This window comes from Taudactylus pleione, unplaced genomic scaffold, assembly GCF_031769625.1.
Source record: "Taudactylus pleione unplaced genomic scaffold, aTauple2 ptg000809l, whole genome shotgun sequence".
Lineage (NCBI taxonomy): Eukaryota > Metazoa > Chordata > Amphibia > Anura > Myobatrachidae > Taudactylus > Taudactylus pleione.
Window position 1 is genome coordinate 471,670 of NW_028285211.1, and position 26,781 is coordinate 498,450.

At 45.2% G+C, this 26,781-nt stretch overlaps 1 protein-coding gene across 2 annotated transcripts in view; it reads left to right on the forward strand.

Moving 5' to 3' along the window:
- SAE1 (SUMO1 activating enzyme subunit 1) overlaps nt 1-26,781 on the forward strand; it is a 43,120-nt gene that overhangs the window by 15,073 nt on the left and 1,266 nt on the right. For both annotated transcript variants that reach the window (XM_088458110.1, XM_088458112.1), the window contains exons 4-7: nt 3,959-4,101; nt 6,976-7,075; nt 15,244-15,349; nt 25,652-25,796. In XM_088458110.1, coding sequence (XP_088314236.1) covers nt 3,959-4,101; nt 6,976-7,075; nt 15,244-15,349; nt 25,652-25,796 — 494 coding nt within the window. The remainder of the gene's footprint in view (nt 1-3,958; nt 4,102-6,975; nt 7,076-15,243; nt 15,350-25,651; nt 25,797-26,781) is intronic.

Here is a 26,781-nt window from a genome sequence, read left to right on the forward strand (position 1 = left end):
TTTTTTTTTTTTCCAAGCCTCAGTTTCAGATGCTCTCTTGCTGTTTCAGCTCCTGTACAGTAGCTTGGTGCAAGATTTTTTTTTCCTGTGACTTCTTCACTAAAATCATCTCTGCTGGGCTCCCTTTTGTCATAGATGAATGGTTCATACACCTAAACCTTCCTCGTCCAAGGCTGTACAGAATATTGAAAGCCCTATACATCTGCCTACATCGGAAGGATTAAGTGAGTCATCAAGTGAACCTCAAACCCAATTGCCATATATTTGGGCCTCAGGTTGTAATTTTAGGGGGCTGGTCATAAGGAGGATATGTGAGATTTTAAAGTGACAAACTGTTAAGTGTGTTGGTGGCTACTCCACATTTATTTTAGGGTGCATATGTAAATTGTGAATGTCCCTTTCTCTATTATTGTGATTTATATATTACTTTTTTTAATTTTTATTATTCATTTAACTTGCGCTCATTCCATTTAATTCTTTTCTTTGTTCCATCGTTATTGGGAATCGGCATCCCAATCGTTTCAGTGAGCAGCAGGAGGTTGGAATTGAGCATATATAGGAGCGTCTGGTTTTCTGTTTTACCTATTCTCTCCCTTTGTATCTAGTCAAGTTCATGGTGTCTGAGGACATCAGATATGGACCTCGGTATCACCTCCTCCATTTTGCAGTTGGAACCTGCACTTTCAGTAGTGTTCACTCTAGCTCCGGCAACATGCAGGGCGCCGGAGCTAGGGAGGGCATTTTTCTGCGCCCGAAAATGGGGAGTGGCCATTGAAAAGGGGGCATGTGTATAAGACGCGTCCCCTTTTCGTCACTCTTGTGGGCGTGCCCGGCACTTACGCACATGCCGGGCAGCCCCCAAGCACTGCCGACAGAATAGATGCCGGGCTTTTTGCCCTCCATCTGGGGGGCAGGGCGCTTTTTGCCCTCCTTCTGGGGGGCAGGGCGCTTTTTGCCCTCCTTCTGGGGGGCAGGGCGCTTTTTGCCCTCCTTCTGGGGGGGCAGGGCGCTTTTTGCCCTCCTTCTGGGGGGCAGGGCGCTTTTTGCCCTCCTTCTGGGGGGCAGGGCGCTTTTTGCCCTCCTTCTGGGGGGCAGGGCGCTTTTTGCCCTCCTTCTGGGGGGCAGGGCGCTTTTTGCCCTCCTTCTGGGGGGCAGGGCGCTTTTTGCCCTCCTTCTGGGGGGCAGGGCGCTTTTTGCCCTCCTTCTGGGGGGCAGGGCGCTTTTTGCCCTCCTTCTGGGGGGCAGGGCGCTTTTTGCCCTCCTTCTGGGGGGCAGGGCGCTTTTTGCCCTCCTTCTGGGGGGCAGGGCGCTTTTTGCCCTCCTTCTGGGGGGCAGGGCGCTTTTTGCCCTCCTTCTGGGGGGCAGGGCGCTTTTTGCCCTCCTTCTGGGGGGCAGGGCGCTTTTTGCCCTCCTTCTGGGGGGCAGGGCGCTTTTTGCCCTCCTTCTGGGGGGCAGGGCGCTTTTTGCCCTCCTTCTGGGGGGCAGGGCGCTTTTTGCCCTCTTTCTGGGGGGCAGGGTGCTTTTTTTCCTCCAGAAGGAGGGCAGGGCGCCGCGCCCTGCTAAAACAACCTAGCGGGAACTCTAATCAATTCAGAGCACCATAGTTTGGAGACTTCTCCGAGAGTATTAACAAAGGTCCTGTCCCTGATGATGATAATTATAGTAATGTTTATTTTTATAGTGCTTTGGCAGCTCTGCTGAGGATCAGGGGTGTGTGACTATCATCACTCCTTACCTGGGCAAACTTCTGATCAAGACAAGTTCCCACATTTGCTTCAAACCCATGTGCGGGCAGGGGTAGGGGAGCACAAATGCTGGTATCCCACAAGTGGATTGTCAATTACAAGAAGCCTAACCAAACTATCTTCCAGCATTTGGCTCCTGTTCTACATCCAGCAGCAGCGGGTGATTCTGCCAGAGGACCATGTTTTCTCGTTGCATGCTTTGTTGAAGTCCTTGTTGGCTCACCAATAGAAGTTTGTGCAGTTTTGCATGAATGTCCTTTGAAAGTTGGGCCCGACCTTTCGAATCGGTCCAGCATGCAGTGTTTCACGTGACTGAGTTTCAGGTCAGACTCCATTCTTTTTTTTTTTTTTCAAATCTGTATTTATTAAAGTCAAAGAAGACAAATAGTACATACAATCAATCAAATGGCCAAAGATGGCCTAAACAATAGACATTTATACGAAGAGAGAAAAATAAAAAGCAAAGGACAAAAAAGGGGAAATAGATCGCATAAATTTTACAAATAACATTTAAGTTTTATATGAAATAAAAAAAAAATCATGGAATTGTAAACCGTTCCAAAATTATAATGTGGGAAATAATGGGTAGAGAAACTCGAATATAAACCAGAACAAGAGAAAAGAAAAGATTGAAAGGAAACGTAAAACAAGAAAACAGAATAATTAATAGATATTTAAATAAAGATGAGTTGCTTGTGTCTGCTAAGAGGTTGTAGAGGTCGGGGGAGGGGGGGGAGCAGTGGCAGTATAAGCAGCATACTCTAAAGTGTCTTTAAAGCTTAACCAAGGATACCAGGTGGTAGTAAAATCAGAGGAGGGCAATTTTGAAGAGGATGTTAAGTCCTCCCTAAGCATATAGTGATCTATTCTCTGGAACCACCGAGAGATAAGGGGGGCGAACCGAGGGTCTCCAAAAGCATGGTATGGTCGCTCTCGTGGCATTCATCTAGTGCCGAAGTAGGGACCTTTTAAATTGTGATATGTGTATATCCATACAGTTAAGAAGCCAAAATTCAGGCGTGTGTGGTAACGGGAGACCACTGATAGTTATAGATGACCTTCATACTGTTTTCCAAAAGTCAGTCAACTCTGGACACTGCCACCAGATGTGGAGCGGGGAGCCCTGTGTTTTATTACATCGCCAACATAGGTCTGATAGACTTGGAAACATCTGATGGATGTGCACTGGGCACCGATACCACCTAGAGAGGATCTTCTATTGGGTCTCTAAAACTTGCAAAGAGGAAGAGCTAGCAAATGTAAAACAAAATATCTGTGATCAGTGCTCATCAGTCAACTCCCTTGTCAGTTCTACCTGTTTTAGAGGATGCTTAAAGCTGGGTACGGGCTAAATTGGACGATTTGACAATTTTAGAGGAATCGTAACGATGCATCGTCCAGGGTGTATGCATTATCGCGCCCTCCTGTGAGTCGATCATCTCATCTTTAGATCTACCTGCAGTGCAGGCAGATCTGAAGATATCGCATGCGGTGCAGTGCATAATAATGATGGACGGAACGACGCATCGTTCATGTGTACCAGCAATTTTGCAAGGTTCCAGGGGCAAAGGTAAATCGCCCTGACCATCTGCAAGATTGGCAGATCTAGTGTGTGCCCAGCTAAGACCTACATTTCCTGGCGTGAGGCAGGGCAAGGGCAAATGCAGATTTTCTAGATGCGGCTTCCAATTTGTTTTCCACAAAACTGGTTCTGTTAGATTGGTGTCATTATAGCTGGCCTGGACGGCCCGCCGTTATTTCACTAACATGTTTATATTTATTTTTGAAAGCGGTTCTGTACTGTCATAAAGGGCTCATCTAACTGACCAGCCATATTCTGAACTCATTCTCCCTCTAGCACCTTCCTGTGCTGTCTGGGTTCCTGTGTTTATTCCCCAATCAGTGCTATATTGGAAACAGAGCTGGATTTAGAAACTATTTTATTATTCTGCACCGCATCAGAAACACACAAAAACCTGTCATGTATGTTGCAGCTGTGTGTAGTCATGTAAGGCATGGAGACCGCAAGCTGTTTAGACTACTAACTGAAACTAGGAGAAGGCAGCTAAGGGATAATCTTGCAGTGTGCATGTCCATGTTTTATTCACTTTGTGTTGGTGAATCTGTCTCCGTAATAACCTACTCTTTGCAGATTGTAAACTCTACACAAGGCACCTGGGAAATATGACTTACTGTGTTCTCTCCCTTCCCAGGTATGTCTGACCTGCTGCCCTCGGGACCTGCTAGTGAAAGTGGACCAGATCTGCCACAAACTCAACATCAAGTTCTTTATGGGCGATGTTTTTGGCTATCATGGATACACGTTTGCTGACCTGGGAGAGCATGAGTTTGTAGAGTAAGTCAAGTGCTGCAGCCCACCGTGTGCTAGTTGAAATAGAGTGCATCACGCAAGCTCTGCAACTTAAGTATAAGGGGACTAATCCTAAAGGATACCATGGCTCCCCTTACAGCTGCATCTTATGGACCCACAGCCAGGCTGCTCTGTAAATGCAAGTTTTGGGAGTGCAGGATATGGGGCGGAAGCTATTGGTCCACAGAGTCACTCCCCCCGACCAATAATCTGTCTCCGAGTCCTCTGCTCTTTCGGCTAATTACCACTGCCAGGCCCTCGGGGAGGCCTTTGTACTGTTTCCTTTCAGCATTCCTGAATATGTTCCCTTTAAATAAGCCCTGTAGAGTTCGGAAGGTTTGTGTTCTTGATACTGTCGCCTTTAATGCTCCCTGTGTGCAGCTATACTCAGCCAATCACTGCTACTCTACAGTCACAAAGACGGCTATCAGTGATCTTTCTAAGCACAGGTTGGTGAATCTGTTCAATACCAGACAAACGTTCTTATTTTCCGTTAGTGGCTCATAAACAAATGAGCTGTGTAGGAAGTACCTTTAAAGATTTGGATTAGGGAATTAACCTGATAGCTGAATGAAAGCTGCATTAATATATACTGATGGCAGCACCATGTGACACACAGGGAGAGCGGTGAGAATGACATGGCCGAGTGTGAAAATATCGCCTATACAGCTAAGGAAACATTGGCGGTCATTGCATACAGTTGTTCCATTTTTGACAGGTTGACGTAAAGGGAGAACACTCCTCCCCACTCACACGTGCTCAGGAAATGTTGCATACAGCGTCTTCTGAGCTTAAACTCGTGACTGGGTGGTGCATCAGCCTGACACTATGGGAACAATCTGAGTTCTATGCATGCTAGCTCTCTTAGCTGAAAAAAGTGCAAGCACTCCGTGGAAATGTGACACCACCCAAAAGGAAGGGTTTGGGTTCCTAACGTACTAAACTGACTTTGCTGTGGTCCAGTCTTTTCATCGGGGTCTAATGTACAAATCTTACTGTAGAATATAAAAAAATAAAACCTTGACAATTCTTATAATATTGGGTAGATTATTGCATCCAAACAGGATATCTAATTTACATAATGCTAATTATATTACTTGGAGCTGTCCTCTAGCTTGCAGTGTAGAGGTACTGTAGGATTGGGGGCACCTAGTATGCACTGTAGAGGTACTGTAGGATTGGGGGCACCTAGCTTGCACTGTAGAGGTACTGTAGGATTGGGGGCACCTAGCTTGTACTGTAGAGGTACTGTAGGATTGGGGGCACCTAGCTTGCACTGTAGAGGTACTGTAGGATTGGGGGCACCTAGCTTGCACTGTAGCGGTACTGTAGGATTGGGGGCACCTAGCTTGCACTGTAGAGGTACTGTAGGATTGGGGGCACCTAGCTTGCACTGTAGAGGTACAGTAGGATTGGGGGCACCTAGCTTGCACTGTAGAGGTACTGTAGGATTGGGGGCACCTAGCTTGCACTGTAGAGGTACTGTAGGATTGGGGGCACCTAGCTTGCACCGTAGAGGTACTGTAGGATTGGGGGCACCTAGCTTGCACTGTAGAGGTACTGTAGGATTGGGTGTCATTCATATTACACAACACCGTAAAACCCTCCCCGCCCTCCCAGATATACATCTTACATTTAACCAGATTTTAAACTGCAAAGCGAGAAGTTTCACTGCGCACATGTCGGTTATTACGGGAGGAATACATCTAGATGCTGCGAGTAAGAAGAGCAAGATTATCCTGCCTGCATAACCTTGGAACCCCATAACCTCTGCCCCTAAACATCACAGTCATGCGAGAATACTATCTGCGTTAATACATTGTTATTCCAGTGGGAAAACGTAGCTTTGTTCATGTTATGTCTGATACTCGGGGCCTTGTATTGGTTATTGATTAGCAGTGGGCACATAGAGGGCCTCATGGAGAGTTAGGGGGAAACACAGATAGAAGGTGCAGTTTTGTTCCTTGGCAAAACCATTTTGCACTACAGGATGGGGGAGGGGCATATTTAAATGCGCACAGTCAGGTTTGGGAGGGGGAGCTAGTCTCTTAATCTTGCTGCAGAAGTAAAGCTGCACTTTTGTGACAAATCCGGATGTATTATTCTATCATGCATGCAAAAAGTAATACTTTTGCTCCCCATCGCAGCATGTCCAGGTGCAACTTTGCCACTAGTTCTAAATTCGTCCCAGAATGGCGTGCGTATCTGGCGTGCGTATCTGGCATGTGAAGGTCAGACGTGAGTAAATTAAGCCCCCAGATGTCTTGTTGACATAAACTGTTCACAGCCTGGTCCCGTGATGCAGTCCCATGTAACTTCACCTTCCGCTGTGATTACTGACACCTTCAATACAAACAAGCTCTTGTTAATTTATTCCAGCCTGAGTGTTAGCATTGTGTGAAGCTTCTTTACATCATCTATACTGTAGGAATGGAGCTCTGTGCTGTCCATGCTGAAGCTTAGAACTGAGTGGATGGAGCATAGAGAGCGGAGTGGATGGAGCGTAGAGAGCGCATATTTACTGATGGTCTATTAATTTTAAGCCAGGACAAAGCTTACCCAAGCACGTTTTGTTTTCCCCTATTTATGTTACTAGTTATCGTTCCCCTATGTAAGTGTTTTGGAATCTGTAAGTTTTCTGGGCTCTGATTGGCAGTTTATTGTGCCAGTCATGGTTGACCCTGTTTCTCCTCTTCCTGCCCTTTCTGCCCATTGCAACATTTGGTTGGTGTACAGACAGTAGTGTGTTATGGTCAGCACTACCTCATATTTTGGACTAGTTGGGGGGCGTGGGGGTGAGTGAATGGAAGTGACAATGTGGCATATCATACCGATGCATTAAAGAAAAAAATGTTTCAGGGAGAAGAAAAAAGTAGCTAAAGCCAGTCGGGAGGTTGAAGATGGTCCAGAAGCTAAAAAATCAAAGCTGGATTCTGCAGAGAGCACAATGATAAAGAAGGTAACAAATATGAGAGTGGAGTTTGTTATGGACATTGGCTACACAAAAGGGATGAGTGGGGGTCTCTGACTTTGTATTTGGTAGCTCTGTGAGATATGTCCTGTGTTATATATGAATGGAAAGTACAGTTGGTGAATGAGATTATTGCACCTGGGGTCCTGCAGAGGTCTGATTTCCAACCATGTCTGCGCTCAGGACCCCAAACCCTCAGCAGATACGATTTGCTCAAACTGCTAATGAAATGCATGTGGGTCACACATTCTAATTTGGTTACAAATATTGCAGGAACACATTGGGCCGAATTCAATTCAGTGCGATGTAGAATAGCCGCGGGAGGCAGCTATCCAATACACCGCGCTGTTTGGGCGGCTAAAGGATTTCTTCTCGCACGCCCCTGGGGATGCGAGGAGAAATCTGACAAAAGTGTCGGGCGCGCAGCTGTTTGCCGGCTTAGCGCGGCATTAACAGCCACGCTCCTGGCATTTTAGTCAGAGAACGCCGGTTACCGCACCTTAACACCCAGGTTAAGTCGTGAGAACCGGCATTCTCAGACTTAACCCATTCCCGGCAACGCTGACAGCGCGTTGAATTGAATAGCTGCGGGAGCTCCCTCCCACGGCTATTCAATATCTTGCTGAATAGACTTCGGCCCTTTGGGTTCAATGCACAGTTGAATGCAAGTCAGCCATAATTGCTCCTGTACTGGGTGCATGGAAACACATAGGGATATTTGCCTGTATCCAGACAGCTAATCTCTGTACACATTGTTTTATAGCCATCATTATTATCAGTGCACATAGGGCTGGTGCACGTGCACCATCTCTATGCCATCTGAATGCAGACGTAATTGGGCATACGCACAACTGTGCACTGCCTGATATTCCGGGAACTTTGCCAATGTGTGGACATCTCGTTACATCCCAGATACGTCCCTTCAGCCGCAAGGGGAGGTGCATCAGTTAGGGGCGACTCTGCATCGCCTGTAACCGTAATAGTGCGACTCTGGAGCATGTGCAGTGCAAAACACGCAAAATATGTTCTCCTGTCCGACTTTCATTCATCTTTGTATCAGCCAGATTGTCTACGCCAAGGGCGCTCAACATGCGGCCCTCCAGCTGCTGTGGAACTACACACCCCAGCATGTCCTGCCACAGTTATAGCATACCCGAATAGCAAAACTTGTACAGGCCATGCTGGGATGTGTAGTTCCATGGCAGCTGGAGGGCCGCATGTTGCGCACCCCTTGTCTGCGCCAAGAGTTATAGTTGACTTGCCAGCCCCAGAGAAACCATTTCTGACCCGTATTGTTAGTGTTCATTATAGCACCCTGCACCTGTCACAACCCGTGCAGTTCCTATTTCCTGCCTGGGGTGTTGCTGTTTGCACTGGTGCTTCTAGTACTCTCTGATTTGCATCTCAGCAGTTTATTGCATCAGCTGAGTGTGCTAGAAGCTTCAGAGGAGGCAACACCCCAGGCAGGAAAGAGGAATTGCCAAGGTTGTGACAGTAGGTTGGGTATGGGATGCCGATGTCAGAATCCCGACACTGGCATCACGACATGGCTAGCATACCGACACTTGTTGTTCTGTATGCTAAGCCTCCCCCTCTCCCTACCCTAATCCTAACCCTCCGTCTTTGGTGCCTAATCCTAACCTCCCTCTCCCCGCACCCTAAACCTAACCCTTCCCCCTTAGTGTCTAACCCTCCCAACCCGCTACTTACCTCCGGGCTGTCTGCGTCGGTATCGTGACAGGCGTCGGGCGCGCGGGATTTTGACTGTATCACATGATAGGTGCAGGGTGCTAGAACAAAAACTAATTGTGTCTTCACAGCTAATCTGTTTTGTGCTGCCAGTGAAATAAGCCCTTGTAAACTTATCAGAATAGTGTTACTTGTGTAAAATTGTATAAACAATTATTCTTCAAGTGGGTATAGAAATCGTTGTCATAATGATTCTAGGTAATAATCCTGGAGTAATATTCTTTCATGTGATGCAGGTAACTTTTTAGGAGATAGAACTGTATAGCAAAAGGTTCTCTTAGTTGCAGCTTTCCCCTTCTCCTGTAGACTGCAAGAAAGGTACATGGTGACATCATTGTGTAATATTCTGGAGCCGGTCCGCCCCTCACATTAATTTATTCCTCTCTGACATAAATTAGGATGCCTTAGGTGCTCGCAAACGCTTAAGTGTTGCAAATGGGAGTTCGTTTTTTACTTGACAGACTTTACAAAGTGACATATTTAAATTAGAAAATGCTTTGGGGGATGTGTGTTTTTTATTCCCTACTGGTGAGCAAATGCACAGCCTGGAAGAACACAATAGTGTCTGAACATTTTGCAATTTAGCTTAATGTCTCAGCGGGGCCTTAACTCCCTCGGTGCTAGCACAGTTGATAAGACTGACAGTCTTGTGAAGCGTAGCATATTCACTAGTGTTAAACATGTAGGGTGCAGGATTTTCCGTATTGACAGGATTATAACACGCGGAGGGGCACGCTTAGGGCATTTCGTATGATAGCCCAGTGCTTTATTAGACCATGTAACTATGTTGTTAAAGATAATTACAAATGTGGAGCATTCAAGTAGAAAGTCTTGCAATTTGTACTGAGTGACCTAAATAATGACAGAATATCTGCGAGACACAGTGAATGTTAAATATATATATTTTTTGTAACAGCTTTCATGAGATTTAGGTCTCTCTTAATTTCTCTAGATACCAATATTGGCTGAGATGTATCGGTGTGTTGAAGCATTTAGGAGAATCTTCCGCAGTTTTAGGTTTCTCCCCTGAGGTCTGCACAGTTTAGGGATTTTTACCATGTAGCTAAAGCCAAATCTGCTTCATTTGGTTAGTTGCACTGAAGCTGGTTGGCATCTGTGAAGGGGCCTATCCACTAGGCGACCTGAAAGACCGAACGTCTAGCGTTCAGACCTTCAGGTTGCCGAGGTGCGGTGCCCGCACTGAACAGCGTTCACTGAACGTCATTCAGTGCAGGAGTCCGACCTCCTATCTCTGAACATGCTAACACTGACAAGCGTCATCAGGTTGACAGGCATGTTCAGTAGATAGTCGGGGTCGGCAAGGACCCAGCGTGCACGCGCTTCGCTGGTCCTTGCCTGCTGTCCATTACACGAATTTGTGAACATCCTGGTTTTGGTTGGATTGTTCACAAAGTCATGTAATGGATAGGCCCCTTAAGAGTAAATGAGGCCCAGTGTAACACATTTCTACAAACGAGTTTTATCACCAAAATGAATGATACATTTCACTGTGTATGATGATGGTGCTCCAGCCAATCAGCTCCCAACTGTCAACTCTTAGAAAAATGACAGTTGGGAGCTGATTGGCTGGAGCACCATCTGTCATACATAGTGACATTTATCACTCGTTTTGGTGATAAAACTCGTTAGTAAATGAGGCCCACTGTTAGAAAGAAGAGCCAGCTCCTGTTTGTCGAATGGCTGGACGATCTTTCTGGCAGTGCTATGGATTTTGGCCCGTCGCATGTAGTTTCCCAGTTCAAATCAGTTTTGCTTTAGGTTCATGACAAAACTGATACACAGGGAGGAACCTCTGTTTCTGTACTATATATCCCCAAACGTGCAAATAACTTTTAAAAAGTTGCAATCCCATGAAAAAAATGTTGTTGTTTTTTACACACATCACTGTTGGTTTCTTTCTTCAGGCTGCTCAGAAAGATTTATAAAACTGCATTAAATACCATGACAACCACAGTCACATGGTACATGATGCAGTGAGCAGAGAGGCCTTGCAATGCCCATCTGAGCTCTGTCTGCTTTGTACTGTAAGATATACCCCTTAATTTGACATGCAACACTTGTGTATCTGTGTGTGACGGAGTCTTTATATGGAATTTGGTGTGAATAAAAGTCGTAGCAATTTGCATGCTGATTAAGAGACTCCGTACCACACGGATATGTGTCGCACAAAAAGACGTCTGGCACTAGCAGAGTCGCATGGACCCGGAGCGCTAAAGCCGCATATCCACTACACAAGATCGCTCCATGAGCAATATCGTGTAGCGTGTCCCCGGCAGTGGTGTGTTTTAATGTCCTTAACGACATTGAGCACACACACTGAACGATATAATTCACAATATCGTTCAGTGCCGACACCCTCTCTCATCCCCGAACTTGCACAACTTGGTAATATCGTACAACAGGTTCAGGCAATAGGCGACATCAACGACCAGCGCTGGTTGTTGACGGCATATCCACTGGCCGATATAATCGATAACGATATCGTAATCGTTCATTTAATCGGCTAGTGGATACGCGGCTTTAGAGGGGCTGTTTGGCGCGACTGCAGCAAAGATGTGCGAGGACACATTTGTACTGAGAGCCTGTGTTATGTGACTGGCAGCCATGTTTCTGTAACCTACAGCGATTTTGAAAATAAAATGTTACTTTGAGAAAGTTGAAAGTATTAACCTTGTAGAAGTCACAGACGTTGACAGGTAAAGTGATTGTAATATGTGGATTTGTTACTGTTGTCATTCACAGCCTAATGAGAGAGTACAATTATTACTGTGGTCGGCGGTGATGCCCTTCTGTCTGTATCCCATTAAATAGCTTCATTTATAGTTCATCTTGACCTTAATCTTGCAAGTGTCATTAGCGCTGACATCGGTTCACCTTTCCCAGTAAGGTGTATACAGGGTCACGGAGAACAAAGTTTGGGCAGCCTCTCCTCCAGGCGACTGTCATCCAAAGTAAGGATTCATTTAGCTGCAAGTAGAACTGTTGGCAAAGGATGTATGGTGCTCACAGACTGTCTAGATCCTAATTACTTAAATCAACAGAGTTCAAGTCAAAAGGTCACTTTTCCTGGGGGCTGATATCAGCTGGGACAGAGGAGCCTTTGTTGTGTGGGAAACCTCAGGATTAGGTCAGCGTTGTCCAAATAAAAAGCCAAGGTACACGTCTGTCCAATGTGCACAGCGTATTGTGGCATCTCCCTGCACACAGTTATGCATTGGGAGCTTTAAACTCAGCTGTCTGGAGGACTGTAGACTTGGTGTGTATAGGAAAACACTCCTCCATATCTTTGTGGGGCAGAAGTCTTCAGGGCTGCCAGGAGAAATCCTGTGCCCCGGGACATCAACTTCCCGGGGGCCCCCCTGGACGGGGTGTGGCCACAGCATGTCTGGCATGGCTGCACCTCTCTGGGGGCATGTCTAGCATATGAGAAGCACCCACTCACAGGAGCATGGCATAGCTCCCTGCAACTGGGCTAACAGTATTCACTATCACTCTGGGTACACATCTGCATGATATCTGCCCGATTTGGCCCAATCCGAAAAACAAATTGGTCATCTCATGTGCACTCCTGCCATCACATGCAAAATCTTCTGGTTGGCCGTGCTGCACGGGCAATCAGAAGATGGATATATTCGGCAGCATAGCATCATACACTTATCTTACCACACACACACACACACGGTGGGAGGTACTAAGCATCGCATTCGCGATGCAGTACACCCCACCTCTCTTCAGGTACATACCGTGTTTGCTAACCGCGGTATGTGCCTAGAAATGCGATTTACATCGCAAAGGACCGCTCTCCCGATAGAGCAGTCCTTTGCGATGCTCCCGGACAGAGGGACTTTCTGGATTTAACACCCAGGAGTCCCTCTGGCATCCTGCTACACATGCACAGAAGGCCGCGGGACGATGCATTATATATATATATATATATATATATAATACACTAATGGTGATGTGTGCATTATATTTATAAATTAAATATATAGAAATTATAAATTTACAGCTTTCAGCAGCACCACTGTGTCAAATACAACCAAGTTGCTCACACAGACTCATTGCTACAGCAGTCAGTGGTGTACTCAGCTCTTCCCTCAGTCATAGACCGTCCCACACGGACTCCCTTATTCTTACTGACTGTACCTGCTCACGTCCACAGTGACCCAGCCTGCCTTTCTCTAGTCCCTTCCTCCCTCCGCGGAGTATTAATAAATATCCATGATAAAAAAATAAAGGTTGAGAAAAAAAAAAAAACAGCTACTGGTGTGCTGTGGCCCGAGCCCCCTGTCCTGCTCAGGTAATCAGTACCCACTCCCCCACCCCCTCTTGGCACCCCTGGATGTACTAAGCTCTGGAGAGTGATAAACTACTGTACCAGCCAATTCTAACTGTTATGTTACAGGCTGTGTTTGCAAAAGACCATTAGGAGCTGATTGGCTGGTAGTTTATCACTCTCCAATTTATCACTTTCCATAGCTTCATATATCTGCCCCCCCATATCTGATAAACTCACTAAATATGTTAAATACAAAATGGTGAATTTGATAATAATCGGACACAGTTTGTGGTAGTAAAATCTGCTGTCACTAACCAATGCAGATAATTTGTGACACGTGGGACCCACACACTGGAATCCTCCTACTGTTATATGAGTAACAGAAGCCAATGATGTTCCAATGTAATGAGGAATACTCTTCAAAACCATGTAAACAATAAAACTATACAGGATGTAGCCAAGGCCGCTGGTCACATTCCCAACGCCAGAATGCCAGCTAGGGATGTATGATAGGCTTCGAGATACCGACACCTATCATAATCCTGACACTGGAATACAGAACAACGCGGGCCCGAACGAGTCCGGGGCGCGTGTCTTCTCAAACGTGGGGGGGGGGGGGTGGGTGGGTTGGAGAAGAGGGTTAGGCACCCCCGGGGGGAGATTAGGGTTAGGCAACTCCCCGGGAGGATTATGTACAGGGTGCGGGGACGGGGGTTAGGTTTAGGCACTCCTGGGGAGAGGTTAGGATTAGGCACCCCTAAGGGAGAGTTAGTTATATATATCCCTGACACCTATAGTTGAGTGAGCCTAACCTAACCCTCACCCCTTAGTGCCTAACCCTAATTACCCCCACCCCGCTACTTACCTTCGAGATCCCGGCAGTCGGGAAGCCGGCGCCGGTATTCTGATTCTGTGTGTGTATATGTGTATATTATAGTAAAATATAGACAACCTATGTAGAGACTGACCGTGCATACCAGCAGTAGAAGAACATTATCCAGCTGAAAAGTTCGGACTAGACTGTAGAGGTGAAAGTCTGTTTAAGGGAAGCCCGGCAAGAAGACTATTGCAATGGTCAATGCGGGAGATAATGAGTGCGAAAGTTTGGCAGTGTCTTGTGCAAGATATGGGCGTATTCTGAATATGTTTCTTAGGTGTGTGTGGATACAGATTTGAATGTGGAGAGCAAAGGACAGTTCTGAGTTAAGGCTGACTCCTAGGCAGCAAGATTGAGGGGTAGAGCTTATTGTCGTGTTGTCGGCAGGAATAGGTAACTTCTGTTGGCTGGTGGGAAATACATTTCAAAATCAATTTGGTAGAACAGCATGAAGTAATTTTGTAGGGAGTTTGTGTTACCAATCCATTACCATCGCACATAGCTGTCTTCACTCTCACCAGCTACACAGCCCCCTAGGGTTGGGAGGACCCCAGGATACAGAGGAGGTCCCAGAATTACTGTAGCCTGATGTATTACATTTCTTAGGCATCTGTCTGTTTATATGTAGTGAAGATGGAGTTTTCTTTAAAAAAACAAAAAAAGCAGGAAAATGTTTTGGCGATTGTACTTGTGGTTCCATAATTCTTCACCTGACACAAGACTACTTCTCAATAACCATGCTTGTGGAAATGAGATTGACATACAAGACTAATAGACACCTCCTGCAGGGAATGACGGGCACAGTGATAGTGGAGCTTTATAGTTGGAGAGCGATCTGCTGAGCTCCCTTTGCTATGAGTGTTGTCAGGCCAGGGTGATGAAGGCTGTGTTGATGTCTTGGTGTAAGTCACTGTTGCTCTGTCCAGGAATTTGTCACGAAAAAAGAAAATACAATTCTAGGTGAGTAAAGTTAAAAAAAACAAAAAAAAAGTTTGCAGGGAAAGTAGAGCACGATGTCCTCAGCAGCTGGAACACTCAGTCTCATTATCCACAAGTGACATTGCAGCGGCCCCAATCAATGTTCCTCTCGCTGTCTAAATGTTTTAAAGCGCTCGGAGGGGGGAGCGTGGAAAGGAGGGGGCCGGGTGGTTGGAATGACAGTAAGTTCAACTTTTCTCTGAGAAACATTCCCTCTGCGGCTCCAAACTTCTCTGCTTTTGTCCTTGTCAGAAAATAGAGTTCTGCCAGTTGAAGGACGCCTTGGAAATCGACTGGAACAGCGAAAAAGCAAAAGCTGCGCTCAAGAGAACTCCAGCCGACTTCTTCCTCCTGCAAGGTAGTAACTTCTTCTCTTACCTACCTACTGGCCGCTGAGCAAGGCTTGCTAGGAGGGGGCATTGCATAGAGGGAATGCTGATAAGGGTCTGCTGAGTTCTGATTCACTGGGCACACATTAGGGATAGTTCAGTGACTCTTCATCCATAAGTCAGGTCTTATTGTCAACCTTGTTTTATCACTGCTTTATTCCTAGCGTGGGAGTCGTTGACTTGTGGTTGCTTACAGGTTGTATTGGTGGAAAGGCTCTGCAATGGGAATATAGCTGTTGTATTAGTGAAACGACTAAGGAGCAGGAGGTATTTGTGTTGTGTATATACTGGTGGTATATGGGGTAAAGATGGCGCTGCGGAACACTTGTGGCGCCATATAAATAAATAATAATATTCAGTAGTGGAAATGGTGTCTCCTTTATAGCAGATTCTGGTAAGGATCCTAGTGAAAAGGTTTAGACAGGTTGGAACGTGGTGCTTTTGGAGTATTGATTCCCAACATTAGTGAATAGTTTTTAGAATTCAAGTAAACGGAATATTCCAATAAATATATATCTGTAATCTTGACATAGATGTTACCAAAATAACGGAAAGTTGATACTTAACTATAGATATCTATCCGATCAACAGAAAACAAACCTCAGGCGCTTCTCATATCAACTATGTATTTCATATAGTGCTCAAAGTCACAATTCAGATAAAGTTAAAAAGAGTTGATTATATAAAGCAATGGTAATCCATATGCGTCATAAAAAATGGTAAATACCGGTACAGACATATACACAAATAACATATAACATAAGACAGTGCAATTCTATATAGATCAGGTATAACAGATACGCCTCTGAGCGTTTTACTCTGTAAATACTGTATCAAATATATCTGAGATGCATGATGTTCCAATATGAGACAATACTCGTCTTCATATAAATGGACTTATCTTAGGTGTAGTCCGTATGTTCAGTGAAATAAGAACTGTCTCACCCTTCCAGACTGAGTCCTGTGGTACTGTGAATAGTTCCGTCGATAGAGGTAGTTTGCCGGCAAACTTTGGGGACCAGTGACGCACTGCAAGCGTTCCTTCTTCCCCTCTCACGAGGTTTGTTTTCTGTTGATCTTTCTATTTAGGGAAGGTGAGCCCCTAATTGTTTTCCCTCACAGGCAGCATCTCATTCAACCTTGAGACATTAGCGCTACCTTCATCATTTTCTCTTGTTGTAATATCTATCCGATGCCTTTAGGTTACATTTGAATGGCTAGAGAATATTTTATGGGATGACGAAGGACCGAAACTAGAAGCCTACTGCTTAATATGTCTCTCTAACTGACTTGCAGTCTCATAGGTAACGTGCTCTGAGCAGATGGTAAACAGAAGTAGATTGTAACATATGGGAATGACCAGTATGCTAGTTTTGGTTCTTTCTGTGCTTTGCTGTTTCAGCTCTTTGACCCATCTCAGCAGCCATTTAATTTCAGACTGCAGGATATCTCTTGGAGCTTTTGATGTTTAAACCCTTTGCTTTATAAGACCATTGGCTGAGCGCTTATTACCGGCAGACAGCATTGTTTATTCTTTTTATGGATTATAAATGGTTTTCCCGTTGTTTGATGCTCCATTGCATGTTTATGTTTTCATATTCAGAAGATGCCCTTTCCTTATTAAGTCTAATGCCGGATACACACTGAACGATGTGTACGGGTTACGATATATCTGCCCGACCGGCTGACATATTGTGTCGTGGGTACACATTCCGTTCCGCGCTACAATATGTTCCGTTCCGTCCTTCATTACCTGCTTCGGGCCGCATGTGATATCGTCCGGTTGGACATGTAGTTCCAATTCGGCCAGAGAAGACATATTTTGCTGACATCGTCTCAGTGTGTACCCAGCTTTACATCATAGATAGTCCGGTGTGCTTCTCATGAGTGTCGCAGGAAAATACCGAACTTCCCAGTTACTCTAAAACATTGTATGGCCATATAAAATGAGTGTGAGAGTTAGTTTCTTCAGATCATTCTTCTTCTATTTATTATTATTATTATTATTATTATTATTATTATTATTATTATTATTATTATTATTATTATTATCTCTATTATTATTATCATTATCATTTAGTGCTAATAGTTTTTATTAAATTCAGCAAGATATAGATAATACATACTTTCAAAAAAGTGGCAAATCTATCACTAGATAAAAAAAGAGGGGAGAAACTCAGACGTTTTTCCCAGTGGATCTGCAAACGATCTAACATATTACCTATTTTCGGTAGATGATAAACCACAAAAAAACATACATACAAAAACAATAGTACTTTCCAACACAATATAAATAAAAAAAAAAAAAAAAGACACACAGATATCAGGACAAAGGGAAGAAAGGAGGGGAAGTTAAGGGAACGGGAAGAAAAGAAGGAGGGATAAGTACTCACTTTCGATCCAAAGGTGTAAATTCATGTTTACATAAACCTATTAAACCTAAAATAGATATAGAGGGAAATTACAGAACAGCCAAAATAGTAGCCATCAAAGGCCGTAATCCGACTCACTGGAAAATATATCCATAAAATCTAGGAGGGAGAACAGGAAAGAATAGCCTTAAAGGTCGCAGAATCCTTAAAATCTAACCAACGACATTATTATTATTTTTATCTCTATTATTATTATCTCTATTATTATCTCTATTATTATTATTATTATTATTATTATTATTATTATTATTATTATTATTATTATTATGTTGCTCTATGGGCAAGTCATCCTGGAAATATTGTGGTGCCCGCACCCTCCCCAGTTATTAGTCTGCTAACAGTGGTCATTGGTCCAGTATAGGAAACCAGAACTATTGTGAATTAGTGGCTGCTGGGACTTGTAGTGCATGTGAGCTGCTTTGCATTATGGACTAGATTGAAACACCAGAGGGGATGGGCAACAGTCTCCAACTATGTATGTGTTAAAGACATGAAAGTTTTTAAAAGTGAAAATTTTGATTTTCTTTAACATATGTGGACATAGAACAAAAGGAACTGGCTGGGTAGATCCTCTAAGTGATTTCCTTGTCTTTGGCGTGCGCTGTATCTGATCTGCCACGCCGTGGGGCTTTCTGAGTCGGCTGTGATTTGCGTAATGCCGCAGAAGCTTGATTTACTACAGCATGCTGATGCGAGTTTCCGTAGCCCTGGATCCGCCTGGCTTCAAGCGGGGAGCCGCCCCGGCTACCGTTCTTCTGTCCGCATTCGCCATCAGTAGTATCTGCACTTGCACCAGCCCCATACTAGGTGTGGGAGATGTGTCTGAGACAGGCTTCCGTACGCAGAGTGCGGACCTCTAGCTACACACTCGCAACGCTTCCTTGACACTCCCACAAGACAGAACAGTTCTGTGCGATCGTATGATCGCCGCCGCAAAGTGAGATCCATCAAAGATTTGCCCGTCTCCGAATCGGACGGCGATATGAAGGAAAACGTGTAAATTGGCTTCTGTACATGTATGCTAAATCTCGCTATTTGCGCACAAGCAGAGCGATGCGTCCTACTCTGCCCCAGTGTGTTTTCTCTATGCCGTTGCTCAGATTTCTGTTTGTGAATTCCTGATAAACCTCTCATTACCCTGCCCAGTTTCCACAGGTCTCTTACATGTGTGACGCTAGGAGGCTCCCTACACTTCCTAATATTTGCCCTTTATTTATAAAACTTCCTTCCTGCTGCCTTTGCTTTGGGCACACTCACCCCCACGCAGCAGCTGGACAGCGAGGACGCCGGAGGGCAACCTTGGGGTGCGGTGTGCACCTGCTCTGCTATTCTCGCCTTCCTCTGCTGGTTGTGACCTACGGGGAGGGGTCCGTGCATTCCTCTCCATCCCCAGCTATGCATGGTCTGTATACTCTTACCAGCAAGTGTAGGCGTCCTGTGTCTCTAGCATTAAGTGCTGAAATCTGCAGGGCACCCACAGTACATGCAACATTTCCAAATGATTGTTGTTATAGTCGGATGGAAACTTTGTGTTATAGATTATTCTTTGAGTAATGATGCCATGCTGACTACACCAGCTTTGCCCACTACTCGTGGTGTACAGAGAGGTTTAGGGACAGGCAATAACGTACACTGCCTGGGATATGGCGTAGGGAATAGCACTCGCTAGTAACGCTGGAAGGCGAGCCAGCTAAAGCAGTGTTATTTACGGATCGCCTTACATTGTTGTCGCCCGGGCCTTAGGGGAGGCAGTGGAACAGATGCCATCACTCCCTGCCAGCCTACACGTTTACTTTATTAGCTTCGGATCTGTGTCCTGAAAAGGAATTTTTTTTTTTTTTTTTTAACTTGTTCTATAACAATTAATATTGTCTGCCCTACGGAACAGATGTGTATATACGAGGAATGTCTGCAGGCTGAAATATGGAATTTGTTTTACAAGTGGAAATATTAACACAGACAACAGGTGCTTACATTGTATGTAAGCGTATCCTTATTTATTAGCTTGTTACAGATACATTTTTTGCATTTTATGCTGTTTTAAACATTTATTTCCCAAGCAACGATCACACTTCTATCATGTGGCTGCTTTTTATTTGTTCATTTCTTTCTTTTCTTTTTTTTTTGTTAGTTTGACCCTAGGATAACCTTTATAGGTTATGAGTCTGTATTTGTCTAGTATTTATAATCCTGTATTTCCTGGTGCCGGAGGAATCCACTTTCTCCATGCTCCATCATTAAAATAAGTTTGGCTCTACTGAGAGATATACAATGGCCTTTGGGCTAGGCCAGAGGTTCCCAAACTCCTTCATTGCATACCATGTTTTAAGGCTATCCTTTCTTGCGCACAAGTGACTTAATTAGTACCGTAGTCAATTTGATTTACCCGTTTAGATATAAACAGGGATATCCTTAAAACCAGGACTATAATGGTGGAGTTTGGGAACCTCTGGGCTAGGCTGAATGTGCAATTTACCGTATTGCCATGATGACAGATTAGTCTCGTAGCACTGATCACTTGTGTAGCACAAGTCATTGGAGACGATGTCCGTAAATAAGAGGTGGTCGTGTATCACTATGATCAGGTGACGCATCTTGTTACGCAAGCTTTAGGTAATTATCCTTCTCTGTAGATTAATGGGATGGGCCATAACTTTCTAATCCCAGACAATAGTAGACAGGGAGCGCTCCTATAGAATACAGAACTTTGGATATTTTCATGGTAAATTTTATGCAACTAATCTATTTAAGAAGCCAAAACATTGGGATTCAGTTCAGTTTTATGCGGTTGATCTTTTTAAGATTAATCGTCCAGAGAAAATAATGAAACTTCCTATCTTTTTATTTCCAATGAGTATTTCCTGACCAGAATCCCCCCAACATCTCCTGGGATAAGCAATTATTCGCCTATCCGAACATTGAGTAGTTGAAAAAGAGATAATCGTTCTACACGGCAATTAAAATCGTTTATGTAGCACAGCTTAATGGGAACAATAGTTACATAACAAGTGAACAAGTGATCACTGCTATAAGATTAATCTCTGAACATCGTGCGTTTAAAAATCGCCCACGTTGCCGAACAGAAAGGGTCTAGGTAGGGCTGACAAACACCGGTCGCCGAGGCAACTGAATAATGCTGTCTGGCGAAAGTATCTTTTTTTTTTTTTTTTCTTTTCTTGAGACAACTGTAGTAGGTGACAATGGAAATGACACATCAGTTAGTAATAATGATAGAGCTGAGATAACAGAAGATTGAGTCCAACATAATTCCCTGGTCAGAGGGACCCTTTTGTTTTAGAAATACACCCCTCTGTATTGCTCGGAAAATACATTTCCTATGGGACTGACTTATGTTATCCAGCTATACAATTGTTGCCACCTAACTTTGCACCATTGGGTAAAGTTGTCCAGGACAACTAGAACTCCATCATGGCTGGCGATGGTTTGCAATTAATAACCAGTTTCCTTTTGACACTCACATTGCATTATTTTTAACTGGAACCTTCTTAGTCACTGTAATGTAAAGGTCCAGATGTGTCCGAATACACCTAGTCTCTATACGCCATACAGCGCGAGACCCCTGGCACGAGTAAGCCACCAGGTCCCACGCGGCTCAGCTTGCGCCGTCTTTGTTGCCTGATAATGCTGCTTAGTTGCAAACGGATGTGACGGACAGCTTCATGAGACTGCACCGATTAATTTGATGTGCGACACTTTTTCACTTTCTGTATCTGTGTCTGTCTAAACCTGTATACAAAGCAGAACAGAACTTAGCGTGGAAAAAAGCCGCGGCTTCTTCATCATTGCACTTCGTATACAGATTCAGACACAGTCGCACACAGATATACAAGCGTCGCATATCAACTTAATCCGCTCAGTTTGGTGAAGCTGTTTGTTGTATCTGTTTGCGGCTAAGAAGCTTTTTCAGGCGAAAAAGACTCTGGACACAAGCCGAGTCGCGCGGTATCTGGCATGGTGAGAATGGCTGTTTGGCGTGACTGCAGTAATATTGATCAGTTCTTATCATGCACTAACTGTTAGCAAATTACCTGAATTTTCTTTTTCGCATTACTGAACATAAATTAACAAATACCTGAACTTTACTCGAGAGTTGGTGACGATGACAACAGAAACAAGGAAAGTGTTGTGGTTTTTTTTTAATTCCTTTTAAGCAATGAATAACATTATCTTATCCATGCTGGACTGGATGGAACTGTGTAAGTAAAGGGACTATTTCAGTTGACTCGACCATCAGTCTTGCAAAAAAACCTGGCTAATATACCCAAACTACCTACCTGCATGGGTTACATCAAAGATGTCCTAAAAAGACAAACATCCAATGTTTCCATGGTGTTCAGTATTGTTCCTGGTTACATGATCACCTGGTGGTTATCGACTGCTGGGGAGCAGTGGTGGTGCACACAGTGGTTATTGACTGCAGGGGAGCAGTGGTGGTGGTGCTGGTGCACACAGTGGTTATAGACAGCAGGGGAGCAGTGGTGCTGGTGCACACAGTGGTTATAGACAGCAGGGGAGCAGTGGTGGTGGTGGTACACACAGTGGTTATATACAGCAGAGGAGGAGCGGTGGTGCACACAGTGGTTATATACAGCAGGTGAGCAGTGGTGGTGCACACAGTGGTTATAGACAACAGGAGAGCAGTGGTGGTGGTGGTACACACAGTGGTTATATACAGCAGGTGAGCAGTGGTGGTGCACACAGTGGTTATAGACAGCAGGGGAGCAGTGGTTGTGGTGCGCACAGTGGTTATAGATAGCAGGAGAGCAGTGGTGGTGGTGCACACAGCGGTTATATACAGCAGGTGAGCAGTGGTGGTGGTGCACACAGTGGTTATAAACAGCATGGGAGCAGTGATGGCCTTGCACATAGTGGTTATAGACAGTGAAGGCAAATCCCGCAGTAGGTATAGAGAGAAGTGAGTGATGGCGGTGCACGCAGTGGTTATAGACCTAGGGTGCAGTTTTAGCGATGCATACAGTGGTTATAGACAGCAGGGGAGCAGTGATCACCGTGCACATAGTGGTTATAGACAGCAGAGGTACAGTGATGGCAGTGCTTATAGACAGCAGGGGAGCAGTGATGGCAGTACACACAGTGGTTATAGGGCCTGATTCATCATGGATTACAACTGCAACAGCGCACGCAGAATGGCCGATGGTGCGTACTGCGCATGCATCTCAGTGCGCGGGCGTCGGGCAGTATTACGATCGCACTGCGATCACGTACGCAGATACAAAGCCATTGCAGAGTGAGTGATGGGATGTCAGTGTTTTGGGGTGGTGATGGGGGAGAAGTTGGAGAAATGCAGGCGTGCCTGTCTGTTTGAATACCGTTTCCTGGGTGCGCATAAATTAGCCATTGCAACAGCTTTCGCAGCCTGTGTACTCCCTGCGTGGGACGACACTTGCAATTTCTGAGACAGGTCAGAGCTGCTGTGTTTCTGCATGAGGGTCCAATGTTACCAATGTATATGCATGATTGCGAGGTCTTACGGATGTGCGAAAGCGGTAGTGGGCGTCTCTTTGCCAGGTGAGCAGTCGCAGACATTTAGCATATTTTCGTAGCAGAACTGCATGTGTAATCGCAGCTGTGATCGCAATAGTGATCCGTAATTAATCAGGTCTATAGACAGCAGGGGAGCAGTGATCACTGTGCACACAGTGGTTATAGACAGACAGCAAAGGAGTAGTGATGGCAGTGCATTCAGTGGTTACAGACAGGTGCAGTGATCGCAGTGCACACAGTAGTTATAGATGGTAGTGTGCACAGAGCAGTGGAGCAGTGATGGTGGTGCATGCAGTGGTTACAGTCGGGTGCAGTGATGGCGGTGCATGCAGTGGTTACAGACTGATGCAGTGATGGCGGTGCATGCAGTGTTTACAGAGATGGCGATGCAGTGGTTGCAGACTGGTGCAGTGATGTCGGTGCATGCAGTGGTTACAGAGATGGCAGTGCATGCAGTGGTTACACAGGTGCGATGATGGCGGTGCATGCAGTGTTTACAGAGATGGCGGTGCATGTAGTGGTTGCAGGCTGGTGCAGTGATGGTGGTGCATGCAGTGGTTACAGAGATGGCGGTGCATGCAGTGGTTACACAGGTGGCGGTGCTTGCAGTGGTTACAGAGATGGCGGTGCATGCAGTGGTTAGACAGGTGCGATGATGGCGGTGCATGCAGTGGTTACATATGGTTGCAGTGATGGCGGTACATGCAGTGGTTATTGACGGTTGCAGGGATGGCAGTGCATACAGTGGTTACATACGGTTGCAGTGATGGCGGTGCATGCAGTGGTTACAGACAGATGTAGGTATGGTGGTGCGTGCAGTGATGGCGGTGCATGCAGTGGTTATTGACGGTTGCAGGGATGGCGGTGCATGCAGTGGTTATTGACGGTTGCAGAGATGGCGGTGCATGCAGTGGTTACAGACGGGTGTAGTGATGGCGGTGCATGCAATTGTTAGACTAATGCAGTGAGGGCGGTGCATGCAATTGTTATAGACTAATGCAGGGATTGTGGTGCAATGCAGTGGTTATTGACGGTTGCAGTGATGGCGGTGCATGCAGTGGTTACAGACTGATGTAGTGATGGTGCATGCAGTGGTTACAGACAGGTGCAGTGATGGCGGTGCATGCAGTGGTTACAGACGAATGTAGTGATGGTGGTGCATGCAGTGGGTGCAGTGATGGCGGTGCATGCAGTGGTTACAGACGGATGCAGTAATGGCGGTGCATGCAGTGGTTACAGACGGGTGCAGTACTGGCGGTGCATGCAGCCACAGCATTATAGCATTCAAATGCTACATATACTTAACAAACGTCTGTATGCAGCCAGCTTATAAAATGAAAGACTACCACAAGGCCCAAAGGGGCCTATTCATTACCCGACTTTATGAACAATCTGACCAAAACCAGGAGGTTTTGGTCGCATTGTTCACAAAGTCGGGTAATGGATAGCCGGCAAGGACCAGCGATGCGCGTGCACGCTGGGTCCTTGCTGACCCCGACTATCTACTGAACATGCTCATCAGGTTTGGCATGTTCAGTGATAGGGAGGTCCGGCACTGCACTGAATGACATTCAGTGAGCGCCGTTCAGTGCGGGCACCGCACCTCAGCGACCTGAAGGTCTGAACTCTAGACGCTCAGACTTTCAGGTCTGCTGATGGATAGGCCCCTTTAGACTTTCTACATTTGAGAAACCAGTATTTCTCAATTTATTTCAGTCTGTTTGAGGTCTCACCATAATTAATAAGCCTAAAGTAAATCAAACGCAAAATGTTTGTTTCCATATTGATATTTGTAGATATGGTACATTTGCCACCAGCATGTGGGGCTCAGCTCAAAAGCTTTGTGTATCCTCAGCATTTGTGTAGTTTGTTTCCCTGTGGCCAGTAGGAGGCAGTGAGAGAGAGACAAATAGAAGCTCAAGCTGCCTTTATTCCCGTCGATGTCACTCTGAACTGTATTTATTGTGTATTTCCTTATCTATTAGTCTGTCATCACTTTTATTTTTACAATGCCTGCAGTGGAAACATGGGGTTCTTTTCTAGCTGTAGTATTTTGTTTACCATCTTTCATCTGCTTCCATCAGCACAACATCTAAATCTTGTAGTCAGACATGTCAGTCTCTGATCAACACAATTCCTGTAACCATGTGGCCTATTGATCCTTTGTCAGTGAAACCAACCTTTCCCCGTGGGGATGTGCCCCAACATCTAGTGCTCACCCCCCTCGCATCAGTATACTGTATACTGGTAACGTGCACGTTTGGATCGATCACTGACCTTTCTAATGATTTCATCCTCCCTATGTCCCAACAGTGATAATGAAGTTCCGCACTGACAAGGGAAGAGACCCCCAGCCTAGCAGTTTCCAGGAGGACTGTGATCTGTTGCTTCAGATTCGCAATGACTTGCTGGATTCTCTGGGTGTGAACCCCGACATGCTGGCCGAAGACTTTGCAAGGTAAACATTGATGTTACACAAATATCCTTTTGTTCATTCACATAAACCAAATCTTTTTAAGATTGCGCCCCAGCTCTGTCCACGTCTGTGTTAGAAGTGAAGGGCACCAATTAATCTACGCAGCTGATAAAACCCGTGGTTAGGGCACCCTAATTGCAGTTTACGTGGCTAAACCTGGTTTAATAGGGCGCGAAGACCGCGATAATTAAAGGGCGCCCAGAACAATTGAATTTCAACAATGGGCGCACATTAGTTGTCACGGCTAAAAAAACAATAGAATCGCCCCCTGAGTGCTCATTGAATGCAAAATTCAAGCGTTTAGGAAGTTGAACCTCAATCATTCAGGTGTCCCTTTTAAGTGAGTGCTGATTTACACTTGCAGACTGTAATACTGTATGGCAGAGGTTGCTAAATCGGTCCTAAAGGCAGCCTAATAGTTCAGGTTTAGCGATATCCATGGTTGAGCACAGGTTAAATCAAATTGCACGTGGTACTAATTAAGTCACCTGTGGTCAAGCTTCGATACCCATAAAACCTGGACTGTTAGGATGCCTTGAGAGCCGAGTTTTGGAACCTCTGCTGTATGGTAATAATGTCTCATAACCTCACCTAAGAGCCTCTGATCATGCCAGCTGTGTTCCCGGGCCTGATGTGTACTAATATACCAGTAATTGTGTCCAGCTGTACATGTGTGACCTCCATACACCGTATTTAAATCGGTTCACAAGCTCCCCAGCAACAGCAGGATAAATGTCGGTATCTACGTGCCGCTTTTAGTAATGACACATTGCATTAATAAAGGACAAAGGCTGCGGCAGGTTATGGGTTACAGCAGTGGTTCCCAAAATCGGTCCTCAAGGCACCCTAACAGTCCAGGTTTTAAGGATATCCATGCTTAAGCACAGGTGACTTAGTGCCTCAGGCAGTTTGATTATACCATCTGTGCACAAGCATGCATAGTGTTATTCTAGCACCCTGCACTTCA